This window comes from Lepus europaeus, chromosome 16 (assembly GCF_033115175.1).
Source record: "Lepus europaeus isolate LE1 chromosome 16, mLepTim1.pri, whole genome shotgun sequence".
In the NCBI taxonomy this organism is placed as follows: Eukaryota; Metazoa; Chordata; class Mammalia; order Lagomorpha; family Leporidae; genus Lepus; species Lepus europaeus.
The window spans coordinates 36931333-36947424 of record NC_084842.1 but is presented as its reverse complement, the minus strand read 5'-3'; the positions used below and the strand labels follow the sequence as shown (position 1 = coordinate 36947424).

Here is a 16092-nt window from a genome sequence, read left to right as displayed (position 1 = left end):
TGCTGTCCTTGATGTTAGAGGATTTGAAAGCTCTCTTGGAAAATGAGATGCCAGAGAGCAAAAATTAGTCACACACACACACACATATAAAACAAGACCCATCCATTTAAATGTGACATTCTTGTTTTACTTGGCCTTCTTTCATATCAGAACTTATTACAAATTCTATACACTGAGGTAAGATAGATGATGCAAAATAAGGAGTTTTACCTCAATGCTATGCTCCTTCTTTCCTTAATAAGCCTTAATATCAAGGCTTTCTTTGAACATTGTAAGCTCTGCTTCCATGTGCTGTACCCAGTGGCTTTATCTCAAAAGAGCAAACGAGAAAAGCTGCCAAAAAGCTAAACTTTTTCAATGACCAGCATTCAGGCTGTTGGTGGCAAATGAAAGCTTACAGCCAAAGGCAGTGCAATCATTGTTGGCCGACAGTGAGTGTCCTATCAGCCCTGAATTCATCCTCCTTCCCTGGGCTTTTTCTGTGCTCCCAAGGATCGCTTTTCTGTCTAGCATCCAGGGGACAGACGGCATAGTGGGCAGGTCTCCTGCTTACCTCCCATCTCTGCTGCCCCCTCGTGGCTCCAAGTGAGATGTGCCCTGTCTTCCCAGTTGTGTTACCCTCTTTTTATCTGCTGCTGAAGGAATCATAGCTCATTTTATATTGCTACAGCAGGATAATATTATAAATAAAAGGAATTTATTTCTCACAGTTTTGGAGGCCCATAAGTCCAGGATCTGAGGACCTTCTTGTAGTATCATACCATGATGGAAGGTGGAAGGGCAAATTAACAGGCAAGAATGAGAGGAGGGAGTGAACTTTTCCTTTTAGGGAACCCGTTCCTGTAATGACAGCTTTAATCCATTGATTCTACCCCCATGGTCTAATCACCCCTTATTAGTCCCCACCTCCCATACTGTTGCATTGGGGTTTGAGTTTCTAACACGTAGACTGTAGGGGATACATTCAAACCATAGCAAAGCCCTTGCTGCAGTAACTTGTGATCAATTCTGCTGCCCTTGGCACAGTGGTTTCTTTCATGCCAGCCCTACTTTGGAGACCCATCTTCATTTTGGCTCATCTCCATTTTGACTGTGAACCCTACTTGTCTTGCAGGTCCAGTCCCTGGCTCAACCTTTCCACCTCATAGATTCATGCGTTCCTTCTTACTCTTTACTACTGTGACCTCTGGCGAGTTCTCGCTCTTCAACTCTTAGGTACCTTCCATGTTCCTACCTTTAAAAGCATGGCGAAGCATCTTAGCTTCCTGGCTCCATCTAGAACCAAGGGAGACTGCAAAGAAGAGGTATGAAGGGACGTTGTCTCTATCCCTGTCATTTTTTCAACATAGTTTCTATTCTGCTTTGCAGCCCCTCTTCACTGGGTAGTCTCTTCCCTAAGTTTGGAAAAGGATGTTAGGCACAAGCTCCTTTCTTCATCTGCTTTTGTTGTATTTGTTATCTCGTTTCTTCCAGATTTTCAACTTCTCCCTACTAGAAGAGCTCCTGCTTCTCTCTCTGCTGTGAAATAGTAGTATCCCCTGCTGCACAGAACATGGAGCCATGTGGTGTTGTACTTGAGAGCACCACAAAATGGATTGTATGGTGGAGACTGGCCATTATTCAGAGAAGAAAATCTGTCAGGAGGCATTTCATAGTATTATCCTTAAAGCAAATAGTAAATAATTATAGGGAAGATACTAGGTATTAAATGCTGGGAACATAGAAAAATACATAGAAAAGGTTCCTATCTTTTATGAGCTTATTCTCCTGAGCATTTTTTAGAAAAAATTCCTATGCAGGAGCTTAAAGATATATGCATAAATACGATCATCTAAAACATTATTTATAGAATCAACTGAAATGTCTGTAATGAAGGAATTTGTGGAATAACCACTTTTCTACCCACTTCTGCTGCTTTCTGCCTAATGGTTAGAGTCAAAGGAAGAAAGGTGGCCTACATCTCCATCCAGATTAATTTGTTTTCTTGGGATTATTATCCCCACTCATCTCAAATTAGACATGCCTTGCTCTGCCTGTGTTCTTAACAAGATCTGCACTTCTCTAGCAGTGTATTTTTGAACTTGTTATTCTGAAGGAACATTTGGACACTCTTAATTTTGGATTATGCTTGAAAGTCTTCTCAAAATCATGCTTATATGAGACTCGCCGATCCTTGCCTGGCTCCTTGAGTCTATTTTTTTTTTTTTTTTCCTAGAAGACATGAAGACCAGCCCGCACCTCCCCCCCCCTTTTTTTTTTTCATTTTCATAGGTAGCTTTATTTTGGTTTTAGAAAAATACATACAATAATCAGAACCTCAGTTCTAATAGTTTTAAATTAAGTATGCAAGTGAAAGGACAATTCCGCAGTCAGAACATCAACGCTGCTTCATCAAGTAGTCGACAGGCACTTGATCATCAAGTAGTCGGGCCACAGTCGGCAGTGTGTGCAGGAATGGGAGCAGTGGAGCGGGAGCAGCTCAGACAACACACAGGGGAGGGAGGGGCTGTTCTGGTTTCTTCCAGTTAGGAAAACGCTTCTAGCCACTTTTTTCCTGCTATAGTTGTTTCAAATAGTTTTGTATGGAAGAGCTTCTTTAGCCAGTTTGCTTCTTTAGCCAATCTAAAAGTCCTAAACAATATTAGAACTTTTTTTATTCATTCAACAGTAAGTTCTTTAATATCTACTAAATGTCTTGAGTCAACTAGCTTAATTTTTATGAATATTTAACGATATTAAAACAAGACAGCTTTCAAACACAATAACATAGGGGTTTAGTCACAGCAAATGGAATAGATTAGCACCAAAATCTCAATTTTCAAAAAGGAAAATAAACTAAGATCTAAATCATGAAGAAAAAAAAAATCCCTGAGCACTATGAACAATATCTTGAGTTTTCTCAGCATACATTAGTTCGTTTTATCACATTGAAAGTGTTGGTTATGAAGTAGCTTTATCTAAGTGTACATTATTCATATCAGCTTCTCCTGTTTCACATTTCTGTTAAGATAGAAACAGCTGTATTTCATTCACTTACCCTGGTTAAGTCACCAATATTTAATCCAATAAGAAAATCCAGTCACAGTAAGTTTGGACCCAGGCATTGTGTATGGCCCCTAAATAAATATGATGAAATTTTCTTTTGCAGATGCAAATATTGGCATTATGATGAAAACCTTCTCACTTCAAGTGTCGTCATTGTCTTCCATAATGAAGGGTGGTCAACACTCATGAGAACAGTTCACAGTGTAATTAAAAGGACTCCAAGGAAATATTTAGCAGAAATTGTGTTAATTGATGACTTCAGTAATAAAGGTAATTCGAAAAATGTTATGTCAAAATAATTTTTAAAAATTAATAGCTAGCATCTATCATCATCAACAGGTTGGCACTGTGCTAAGCATTATAGATGAATTATTTTGTTTGATCCTGATAGTAATCCTTAGATTACATATTGTTGTTATCTCCATTTTATATCTAAGGCTCAGAGATATTAAGTAACTGGCCAATAGTCACAGAGTGTTAAAAGCTGTATCAAAACAGATAAGATCATGTATCTGTATCTTTTTTTTTTTTTTTTTTTTTTTTTGGACAGGCAGAGTTAGACAGTGAGAGAGAGACAGAGAGAAAGGTATTACTTTTTCCATTGCTTCACCCCCCAATGGCCACTGCGGCCAGCGTGCTGTGGCCAGCGCACCGCAGCTGGCACACTGCGACAATCCGAAGCCAGAGCCAGGTGCTTCCTCCTGGTCTCCCATGTGGGTGCAGGGCCCAAGGACCTCCACTGCACTCCCCAGCCACAGCAGAGAGTTGGACTGGAAGAGGAGCAACTGGGACAGAATCCGGCGCCCCAACCGGGACTAGAACCCGGGGTGCTGGCGCTGCAGGCGGAGGATTAGCCTAGTAAGCTGCGGCGCCGGCTTTGTATCTGTATCTTTAACCACTTATGTTACACTGAATCCATTCTTTAGGGCTTGAATTTTGTAAAAAATTGAGTCACATCAAGAAACAATTTTTCGAAATCCTGAAAAACTGCAATTGCATGTATTTTGTGATGGCTTCTGAAATTCCATCCAGCCTTCAAACTGAAATCCATATACATATTTCATAGTCTGTATTTAATATTTGAATGATGATACAGATATTAAATTGAACAGGAAGCCATGAACTAGTTTTATTTAAAATAGAAAGCATCTTCTAAAGTGTATTTTGTTTGTATTTTACCAAGAGTATTGAATAAAACAAAATTCTAAAGAACTAGCTCTTACAACAGTTAGGCATTGTTTAGTCTTGGTTCCACTTGCCACAGGGTGATTAAGCAGTGATTTTACAAGATTAAGGTGTCTGTGAAGTTTACTTATTTTTTTCTTTAGATATTACTGATATATTGAATGTATGTTCTTGATTATATAAATACCTAATACTGTAGTTCATATCCTAAGCACATTAAGTAAAAATGTAACTGCAGTTCTAGAACCCAGATCTAGATATTTATTTATCCTTCTTTGCTTGTCACAAAACAGAATTGAAACTTTTGAAAACTGACCAAAGAGCTCAGACTGCTTAATGACAACAGGGTGTTTGTGTTCTGGTAAATAAGGTCTGTGGTGAATTTCTGTGTACAAGTGGTGATACCACTAAGTATATGGGTAGCATGCAAATTGGTTTCAAAACGTCTTCATAAAAGCTTCCTGTCTCCAAAATTTAATTAGCACTCTTATAGTCTAGATAAACCTTTGCTATTTTTGAAAGGACGTGACTAGAATCTTGATCATGCACACTTAACGTTAGTGTGTAGAAGAATTAGGAAGATGGTGTATTTTCCTTTCTCTTCATCTTGATGCAGCTGATTACTTTCTTCAGCTCATCATTTTAAGTGACAAGAGAATGTATAGCATTAAAATTTTTAGGCAAATCAAATGCTTCTAGCTTAGACATTTTATTTTGGTTATAATTTTCATGACAAGAATGTTTTCATAAAAATATTCTATCTGTCTCAAGATAAATGTTTTAAAATATGATTTTAAGTAATATTGTTGGTACCAGTAATATTTTAGATTTAGAAAAGTCTTAATCCACAAAATAATTGAGAAATCTCCTGTCTGTTATTGTGTTGGCTTTAAGAACACCTATACTATTTTTGTACTTTAAAATAATTTAACAATAATTGTACAGATTTATGGGGCAATAGTGTGATATTTCAATACATCTATGTAATGTGTACAGATGAAAACAGGATAATCAACATTTTTTCTGATATAACGTTGGAGTCTTGGAACTTCTGTCCTCATAAAGAAGGCTATTGTGAAGTATAGTCTTCCCATCATGCTGCATGACACTAGGAACTTAGTTCTTTTAACTGACTTGCATTTGGCACCCATTTTCCAAACTCCCTCTATCTCCTTCACACCCTTCACCTCTAGTACTCATGATTCTGTGTTCAAAATGAGTTTTTTATTTTTATTTTTTAAATTTACTAGGGTGATTACTGACGTCATAAACAAGAGTGTCAATTGTTAAATCAACAACAGGAGTCACTGTGCACTTACTCCCCATGTAGGACCTCTCTCCTTAATTTGTTGTACTATGTGAATCAATGGTATAACTTGTACTCAAACAGTACTTTACACGTTTTGTTTCTGTGTGGGTGCAAACTGTTGAAATCTTTACTTAATATACACTAAATTGATCTTCTGTATATAACGATAATTGAAAATGAATCTTGATGTGAATGGGATGGGAGAGGGAGCAGGGGATGGGAAGGTTGCGGGTAGGAGGGAAGTTAAGGGCGGGGGGGAGCCACTGTAATCCAAAAGCTGTACTTTGGAAATTTATATTTATTAAATAAAAGTTAAAAAATAAAAAAGAGTACACAGAGAATGTGAAAGACACACACAAAGAGAGAGAGAGAGATCGTTCTTCCATCCACTGGTTCACTCTCCACATGGATGCAACGGCCTGGGCTATGCTAGGCTGCAGCCAAGACCTGGAACTTCATACACGTTTCCTATGTGTATGCAGGGTCCCGAACACTGGGGGAATCTTCCTCTGGATTGGAAGTAGAGCAGCCAGGACACGAACTGGCACCCATATGGGATGCCAGCATTGCAGACAGTGCTTTTTATTTTTTAAAAGATTTATTTATTTTTTTGAGCGTTACAGTGTGTGTGGGGGGGAGAGAATCTTCCATCCACTGGTTCATTCCCCAAATGGCCACAATGGCCAGGGCTAGGCCAGGCTAAAGCCAGGAGACAGGAGCTTCATCTGGCTCTTGCACAGGGGTGCAGGGGCCCAAGCACTTGGGCCATCTGCTGTTGCTTTCCTGGGTCATTAGCAGGGAAGTAGATCAGAAGTGGAGCAGCCAAGACTCAAGCTAGTTCCCACTTGGGATGCTGGCACTGCATGCAGTGGCTTTACCCACTATACCACAGCGCCCACCCCTCAGGCAGTGGCTTTACCCACTACAGAACACTAGCCCCCAGATGAGTTTTTTTTTTTTTTAAATATTAATACAGGTAAAATTTTAACATATCCAAAAAAAATTAGTGAAGACACATCAAAGATGTTTGCCATCCTTAAATAATGACATAGACCAAGACAAGGAGAATGGAATTTTGAGGCTGAAGATTTTTGTGCCTTTTACTTTAGTATTGTTGAGATGTGTTTTGTTGTCACAGATTCCCAGTATTCAGTTCCCTGTGGCATGAAATAAAGGCAGTCATGCAGAGTCTGCTTAGCTTAGAGTGTGTCAAGACAATTGGTCTTCCCTTGAACAGAAGTACAGAAGATCTTTAGTGGTATACCTCAGTAAAATTAGGTAGCGTTTGCTAATCTGAGTTCAGTGAAAATTTGGTTTGTATTTATTCAGAAACTAAAACTCTGAACTTAACAATTTCTCATTTAGAGACAAAATACTTCACTATATAAAACTTTATAAAAGAACTAACTGCTGATAATAACACTTAGGTTTCTGGAAATTACAATGTCTCTCTGAACAAGATTTGGAGCCTTTAAATATAGTATACTCCTCCACACACATGTGCATCAGCCTGCTGAGGCCAAGTCAGGCGGAGGTGAAGCATGAGCCCACGCTGGTATCAGCTTACAACAAAGGAGCATTATCTCCTGCTCAAACTTCATGTTCCCTGGGGGACAGTGCTGGCTCTGCGCCCCATCTTCTTCACTTCATGGCCCAGGCTTACAGAGCAGTCTCCAATCAGAAAGCAGCTGTATAGGGCAGAGGGAAAAAAGAGATGTAGTAACCATATAAGTTAGCCTCCTAACATTTCTGCTCACAAGTGACCCCCATCATTTCTGCCCACATCTTCTTGGCCACAAGTCACATGGTTCAGCCTGATGAAAGTGGGATGGGGGAAGATAATCTTCCTCCAAAGAGAGCAGTGACTGTTTGAACCCTAATACAGTGTACTGCAGCGTGAATTCCAAAGATTCTCAAAGAAGTCAGAAATCACTGGATGCACCACTTTGCCTTTTGGACCATCCTAACTAAGAATCTAAATTTGAAGAACAGGCCATCAACTCATTACTGTCTGTAAAAAATGTATTCCAGATGTGTTTACCTTGCATATCCAAAATAGCATCTGATGGAATTCTGAAAGACTTTTTAAAAAATAATTTAGGATTATATTAGACTTTAAAAAAGAAAAAGGCTTTCTGAGGAAAATTATTATTAAGCTGAGAATTTTATTTATAACACTAATCATTAAGACTGATTGTTGGGGAGGTCATTTAGCCTAGCAGTTAGTATATCTGTGTCCCACCCACATCAAAATATTTTGATTCAACTCCTGGATGTAGCTCCTGATTCCAGCATTCTGCTAATACAGACCATGGGAGGTAGTGGAGATAGCTGAAGTAATTGAGTTCCTACACCCACGTGGGAGACCTGGATTGAGTTCCTGCCTCTAGCTTTGTCCAGGCACAGTCCCTGCCATCATGTTTGGGGAGTGAACCCATGGATAAAAACAGTCTTTCTGTCTGACTCTCTCTCTCTCTTTCTCTCTCTCTGTCTTTCACTCCCTTTTTTTCTCCCTCACTGCCTCTCAAATAAAATTTTATAATATAAGAAACAACATGTTTTAATATATCTTAAATCCTCACCTACCAAAGTCATCATTTATTTGTTTACAGGAATATTTGATTATTCTTAGGGTAACCGCTTCTCTGTAAGCATATTAAACTCAAATTTTAATTTAAATAATATACTTCAGGTTCCATTCTCAGTCAATTAAGCATTCAGTGTAGCCCATGTAAAATTATTGACTGCTCAGTGTGCTGTTTTCTGTACTTTTTTTTTTTTTTAAGAGAGAGAGAGAGAGAGAGAGATCTTCCATTTGCTGGTTCATTCCCCAAATACTCACACTAACCAGAGCTGGGCCATGCCAAACTAGGAGACTGGACTTTCATTTGAGTCTCTCACTCCCAACTACTACAAGGTAGCCATCTCTGCTACCTTGCAGGATACATTAGGAAGTTATATTGGAAGCCCAGTAGCCAGGACTAGTACCTGACATGCTGATATGGGATGCCAGTGTCCTGCAGCTTAACTTGCTGTGCCACAATGCCTATTTCCTATTCTTGTTTCTTGAGAAAAGTAGTAATTAATAAGTAATAATATAAGTCTAATTTTTAATGTTAATTGACCTTTTTTATTCATAGAACATTTAAAAGAAAAACTAGATGACTATATTAAGATGTGGAATGGCCTAGTAAAGGTATTTCGAAATGAAAGAAGAGAAGGTTTAATTCAAGCACGAAGTATTGGTGCTCAGAAGGCTAAACTTGGACAGGTAGGAAGCATTTGATATCTACCATGTCAACCATGTCTACCATTTGACAACTAAAAAATCATATACATTTTTAATCACCCTTTAGGTTCTTTTTTTAATTGAAATGAGATGCTGGGTTAAACAAGTTATTTATCAAAATGGACTATAAAGCTAATTTTAAAATTAGCATCTAATTTTAAATTGTGTGTAATATATGATGTACCATATTTGAGGAGTATTCTTTCACCCTGCCTCTTTTTTTTAAGGTTTTGATATACCTTGATGCCCACTGTGAGGTGGCAGTTAACTGGTATGCACCACTTGTAGCTCCCATATCTAAGGACAGGTAACATGACCTTGCTTTTATTTTTTATTTTTTTCTTTCCTAGTTGAAAAATTAAAGCTTGTCCTAGAAGGATGAATAATATTCTCATTCTTTAATTACACTTACATTTAGTGCATCAAGTGTTGTGTTTGAACTGTATATTTCAGCTAATTGTTTTCCTTGGTTGGAGCTAGCCTGAAGCTTTGGTCTGATTCACATTTATGCAGTCAGCTATTTGGGAGAAAGCTAGGATATCCCATTTGACAACTGGCTTGTGATTAAGTTATTGAGACTTACTCTGTCTACAAAAAATTCCTCTTAAGACTAATGTTAATTGCTTCTTCTAAAATGGGATGAATTCCAAAGATTTGAAGAAGCATGCTTTGAAATTGTTCCTATTAGTTTTTGTGCCCTTTTCAATTATTAGTTTAGATACTAAGGACCAGCTGTTACTTACGTCAAGCTTTGGATTCTGCAAAAACTTTTAAGTTTAGAAATAGACAAATATTCCATGTGGTTATGAATAGAAATATGCTGATCACTGTTAAATTTCTAGAAGTGTCTGAAACAACAGAAGGTTGCATCAATCTCCTAGTTCCAAAACTCTTCCTTGCTTTAAGTCTCAAATTCTAACTATTGCAGAATCTAGGAAAATGAAACATATCTCAGTGGTAAATGATATGAGTCAGAGGCAGAACTTTGGGAGATCTAGTCATCAGAGGATTTGATATGAAGGCCTGTCGTAAATATTTTTCACATACAGTCTGCCTTAAGCCTCACAGCAACCCTGCGAGACTGAGAGTTCCATCTTACTGAAAATGATTTTGAGGTTTAGAGAAATTAAGTAATTTTCCCCAAATCTGGTAACCAATAAACTGTCAAACCAAGGTCTCTCTACGATACTGCACACTGTACTGCTGATTTAGAAATATGAAAATTCTGAGAAGTGAGGAGAGAGAATGTACCAGGTGTCAGGTAGCTCTCTTCAAGTGAACAGTCCTGGCAGTCCTCTGGGCAGCAATAAAGTGGTTTTCTGCAGATTCCAGTGGCAACCCCATGTATCACAATGACCCTACATGATCCATTCAACCTCTGGAGGGGATGGAACACCCTTCTAGAATCTTCTTCTACAGTATTACATTTCTAAGCCCCATATGGTTTTTGCCCTTTTTCTAAACATCTTGGTTTCCAGACATCTAAAGAACACCATAACCCACTTATGAAAAGTTGCAATTTTCACTTTAGAAGAAACATTTTGTATATTCTTTCTAGTGAGACAAGCATTATCTGTGTAATGTCAGCTTTCCATTCAATCAGTTATACAAAGCTAACGTCATAAAGTCTAAATACAAGGGATTTTTTTTTTTTTTTGCTTCAAATTCTGAGTTCATTTCTTAAGAACTTGAACAGGTTTTGAGGGATTTTAGGTTTTGCTTATTTTGTAAAAAAGGAATCATAGTATAATATATTTTATTTTGATAATAAAAGGAGTAGGAAAGATCAAGTAAAAGTAGAGAAGCTCATTTTCATAATAACTGCTTCTACAGAAATAGAAAACAACAGTGTTACAGAACTGCTAAGAATATGGCAAGTACTATCAGTACACACACACACACACATACACACATTCACTCTTTTTAATGAGAGATAAGAAAGGGAAATTACAGGCAGGAAATTCGTGTAAATAATATAAAATTACCAGGAGTAAGATTCCCTGGAGAGTTAAAGTGAAAAAGAGTAAACACTACTAAGCTCAATGACATGACTCCTTGTCCCTGATGTTTATCTGTTTTGCCTAGAGGAAAGTCTCCTCTATCAAGAACAGACTTTTTGGCTTTTCTGGGACATTCATTTACTCTGTTTCCCATTAGATATTAAAATCCCTTAGCACAAAAACAAATCAACAACAAAAACATATGATGTAGTTAGGCATTCTAAACTAGTCAGTTTTTGGATTCTTAAATGCTTTTTCATTTTCTGTGAATGTTTCAGAACTACATGTACTGTGCCTCTAATAGATTACATAGATGGGAATGATTATTCCATTGAACCACAGCAAGGTGGGGATGAAGATGGTTTTGCCAGAGGGGCCTGGGACTGGAGTTTACTATGGAAACGTATCCCTCTAAGCCACAAGGAAAAGGCCAAAAGAAAACATAAAACTGAACCTTATCGGTAATGATTATTTATTTTTTTTTATGTTGAATGTTTACCTAAGGACTTTTTCTTTTCCTTCCCCATGAACTCGTATAACTATGTGGGCCCATACATACGTTTCCGTTTGATCTTTGCTGCCATCATCAACATAATACAGAACCATTTGCACTGTGCCGCTTATAGATGTCATAAATGGCAACACATATGAAATTGTACCCCAAGGGGGTGGTGATGAAGATGGGTTTGCCCGAGGTGCATGGGATTGGAGTATGCTCTGGAAACGGGTGCCTCTGACCTCTCAAGAGAAGAGACTGAGAAAGACAAAAACTGAACCATATCGGTAATCACTAAATCACTTACATATTTTTCTTTTCTTCAGGTGTGCTAACTTACTAACCTCTTGCCAAGCTGAAATTTTGTATTTAAAACTATAGATGCTGTCTCCAATTCTGAAAGAGCTTCTTTCTCTACACTATTTGAGAGCTTCTAATTCACATTTGCTTCTTTTTAATTGGTTTACCATAAATGCAAGTTCTATTACTGAGAATTCCACTCTTTCAGTGAGAAAAAAATAGTAATGTAGAAGACACTGGTTCCAAGTACAAGTGAAAAATAGGAAACTTTGCTATCTTGCAATAATAGATGAGACACCAAATTCTGTTGTTTTGATGGTTAGTGTCATTCTATAAATTTAAAATACCCAAATTACATACAATCCAAGACTATTATTTCTGTTTTTGATACGTTGGGTATAATGTTAACAATGAAAGACACTAGCTCTTTTTTTTTTTAAAGATGTATTTATTTATTTGAAAGAGTTACACAGAGAGAGGAGAGGCAGAAAGAGAGAGAGAGAGAGGTCTTCTATCCGATGGTTCACTCCCCAATTGGCCGCAATGGCTGAAGCTGCGCTGATCCAAAGCCAGGAGCCAGGAGCTTCTTCCGGGTCTTCCACGCAGGTGCAGGGGTCTATTGACTTGGGCCATCTTCCACTGCTTTCCCAGGCCATAGCAGAGAGCTGAATGGGAAGTGGAGCAGCCAGGACTTGAACCGGCACCCATATGGGATGCCAGCACCTCAGGCCAGGGCATTAACCCACTGCGCCACAGCGCCAGCCCCTATATGCTAACTCTTAATGCTAATTTTGTGCCTGTTGAATCTGATGAATAAAAATAAATGATTTTAGAAAATGTTACAAATAATTTCTTGCTTCATTCTCAGAAGATGCTTGATTAAAAGAAAACTGTATCCCCAAATCAGATTTTGTCCCTTCTCGTGGTTTTTTAAGTAGAATAGTTTATGTCACTTCCTTCTTTTGATATGTTTGTTGGAGCATTTCACCGTCTTTCATAAAAGTGAGCCCAAATGAAATGTTTGCTCAGATGTTACTGTAGCCTTCTCCTGAATGTGTCTAATTTTTTGTGTCTGATGCTATGGTTCTGCTTTTGGTCTCTCTCTCTCCCTGTTATACTGCTGATAATGTGAGAACTCTGTTGGGAAGGTGCTTCTAATGGAAATGCTTATACAGTCTGGGCATCTCATGATATCCAGATACTGAATGCCAAACATGAAGAAATTATAAAAGTTTGAGTTTTTTGGGGAATTTTCCAAATTTTCATTTGAAAATTTCTTATTCAGAATATTCAGGAATCTGCTGTTTATCTGGTTAAATTTGCCTAACAAGTAATTCTAAGAGAAAAAAATTAAAGGGTGCTGAGAGCATTTATATTTCTGCTAATTCCAACAGCTAGTCAGGAAATTTTTTTAATTGAGCTAGAAAGAGTTAAGGAAAGCTCCCCTTTGATTAACTCAAAAGTTTCCATGTTAAGATGTATTTTCAAATATATACCAAGAGGAATGAGAATATATTTAAAGATCAAAAAAGCACAGTTACAATGGAGTAATTTTGAGTGACAGTTAAATAAATGTGACATGAAAATATAATAAAAAATGTAATAGTGCTGTTGAATGAGTTAGGCCATGTACTTTAAGATATGAGAAAATGACTTTCTCCTGGTGTGAAAATATTACTTGACTCATTATTTATCCACTCAACAAATACTTATTGAGTACTTACAATGTGCCAGGTACTATTCAGAGAAAGATAAATGTAAAAAGGTATGCTCTCATGCAACTTAAAATATAGTGAGACAAAAATGGAACAGATATCTGCACAAATAACTCTGAAACAATGGCTACAACAAATAATATGAAAAACAATCATAGACACATGGAGCTTATGGGAAGGAGAAACTAATCCAGCAAGGAACATCGGAAAGAACTTTCTTACAAAGTGTCATTTAGGTTGATAGCTGTAGGATGAAGAGGAAACTGTGGAAAAGGAGGAAGAATATTTCAATAACATGAGTAGCATAAGTAAAGACCCAAGACAGAGGTGAGCTTGGTGCATTCCAGGCAAGTGCAAAGCAGTGAAGAACGCATGGGGAGAGAAAACCAGGTGAGGTGAGAGAATGAGGAGAGCCGTTCATGCAAGGCCCCTGTTCTGGAGTCTGCTTTGGCTGCTGTGTGATGAGATGTGAGTAGGAAGAAAATAGGAAAAAGGACACCAATTCTAGGAGATACTACAGAGCCCAGTGTTTGTATGCTTGTCCCAGTGTGCTAGCAGTAAAACTGGAAAGAAGTAGACAAATTCAAAATAGATTTTCAAAGTAGAATCAACAGGACTCAGTGACAGATTGACTACTATGTGTAATGATGAAGATACCCTACAGTGTTAAGTACCCTAAAACTTAAGAATCATGATGCATTAATAATGATTCCCAAGGAGGAATGATAGTTACTCCTCAGTCATTTTTCCCAATAGGAAATAACCTGTCCCTAAAAAGCTACCAAAGTAATCTTTTTGTCTGTTGCCCCTAAAAAGCACCCAATTTAAGGTGCATTCAAGAAGCACTACAGATCACCTACTTGCATTCCTACCTCCTTGTATAGTAAATAGCTAATTCTCCTGTGTCATTTCTTGTGCTATGTTTGCAAATTCTGAATGAACTGTGGCTGTTCTGTGATTTGGCAAGCCCCTGAGCTATAAAATTTAAAAATGACAGACTACTTCCATGGTGTATAGTTTTGTTCATCCCAGAATGACTCATAAATCATTACAGGAGCAGGTAGCAGAACATGGCTCTATGACTCAATGTTTTCAGGAATGCAAGAGAAGATTATCACTGAGACTAAAGCAGAATCTTTATCAACAAAGGAACCTAGGTGCCCTCTAATGGCAAAAGGACATAATGCTCCAACTTATAATGAATCTTAAGTTGCTTTCAGTTAGAAATTGTGGTGAGTTCAGTAATTATGAACAGACTGTTTTGTGAAGGCTTTTTAATTTCTTGGTGTTTGGCCATCAGTTTTGTCTTCTCCATGCATTATTTAGGCTGTGTTCCAAAGGCTTATTGTCTGTTGGTGAGGGGTGTTTGGGGTTTGTCTTGAATGGTTATTGCAGTGTTTCTTTTCTTTAGGTCCCCAGCCATGGCTGGTGGATTATTTGCCATCGAACGAGACTTCTTCTTTGAACTGGGTCTGTATGATCCAGGTCTCCAGATTTGGGGAGGTGAAAACTTTGAGATCTCATACAAGGTAACATTTCACTTAAATAAATGCAGTTTTCTACGTAGTAACAGACTTTTGTGACTTTCTGATAGAGCTAGTTTATTTCTAAATAGGAATGACTTTAAAAAGGTAAGTGGGGGAAAAAATCAAACAAAATGCAAGCTCCAAACTTACCATATATTTATAGGGTTCAGCTCAAAATTGTGGCCAAGAAAACTTCAGAAATAAAACACCATCCTCTGACCCCAAGCTTTCTGAATTCTGGAGCTTTATACTATAAAGCCCTTTGGAAAATCTGCAGAGCCACTGTGCTACATGGACACTGTAGGACATAACGATTGAAGACAGAAGTGGATCCCCACGATGACTGTGCATCCTCAGACTGGCACTGCAACTGCTTTCCTGCAGTATCTGCCCTACAGCTGAGGCAGCCCTTGAGCAGTAATACTTTCCATGCCTCAACCCCCATCTCAACCTGCACTCCTATTCCTAGTTTCCAAGGCGGGGGACATGGCAGGGGAAGGTAGAGAGAGGTAGCATGAGCCTGAGACCGTGGGAGAACACTGTCACAATTTGAGTTAAACAGGTATTCATACCTCCTGTCTTAAATACCCTTCACTTAGTACTGTGAAGGACAGAAGAGGAGCAAACTCAGTCTTTGGTCTCAAGGGACTTACAATGGATAAGAAGAGAATAGAATTATACTTATAATGTATAATAACATAGCATAAAGGTAGAATTGCATTCATTTTGTGAAGAACATCATGCTGGAGGTAGAGGTTGAGGTGGAACTAGAAAAACGGTCATGATACCAATGAACAGAGACACAAGAAGAGGAGGACTTCTAAGCAGGTAAAATGGGGGAAAGCACAAAGATGAGAAAGTGAAGAATTCATTCAAGAAATAAAGAGCACAGTTTGGCAGAATCAGGCAGCATGAGTAAGGAAGATATCTAAAAAGATAAAGTTGATAGTCACATTAGGATTATATTGAAGAAAACTTTTAACGTTAAGAGATTTTTACCTAATTTGAAACTACCAAAGATTTTAAGTAAGGGAGTAATATGACCCAAACTTGTCCTTCATCTGTTATGTGGAGAGAAGCTGAAGGTAAAGAAGCCAGTTAGGACACTATGAGAAACAATGACTTGATCAGCCCTTATCCTGACTGTCGAGGAACAGCTTACTGTTTTATTCTTGTTAGTATTTTCTTTTCTACTTAATACCATTGGTTGAACTCTTTAATTAACAG

At 38.0% G+C, this 16092-nt stretch overlaps 1 protein-coding gene across 2 annotated transcripts in view; it reads left to right on the top strand.

The window, feature by feature from the left end:
• Positions 1 to 16092, top strand: part of GALNT7 (polypeptide N-acetylgalactosaminyltransferase 7) — a 161831-nt gene that overhangs the window by 125178 nt on the left and 20561 nt on the right. The window contains exons 3-7 of one of the 2 annotated variants that reach the window (XM_062212831.1): positions 3149 to 3315; positions 8680 to 8810; positions 9056 to 9135; positions 11429 to 11611; positions 14751 to 14868. In XM_062212831.1, coding sequence (XP_062068815.1) covers positions 3149 to 3315; positions 8680 to 8810; positions 9056 to 9135; positions 11429 to 11611; positions 14751 to 14868 — 679 coding nt within the window. Of the gene's footprint in view, positions 1 to 3148; positions 3316 to 8679; positions 8811 to 9055; positions 9136 to 11106; positions 11290 to 11428; positions 11612 to 14750; positions 14869 to 16092 lie in introns of both variants that reach the window. The other variant, XM_062212829.1, reaches the window with a different exon arrangement.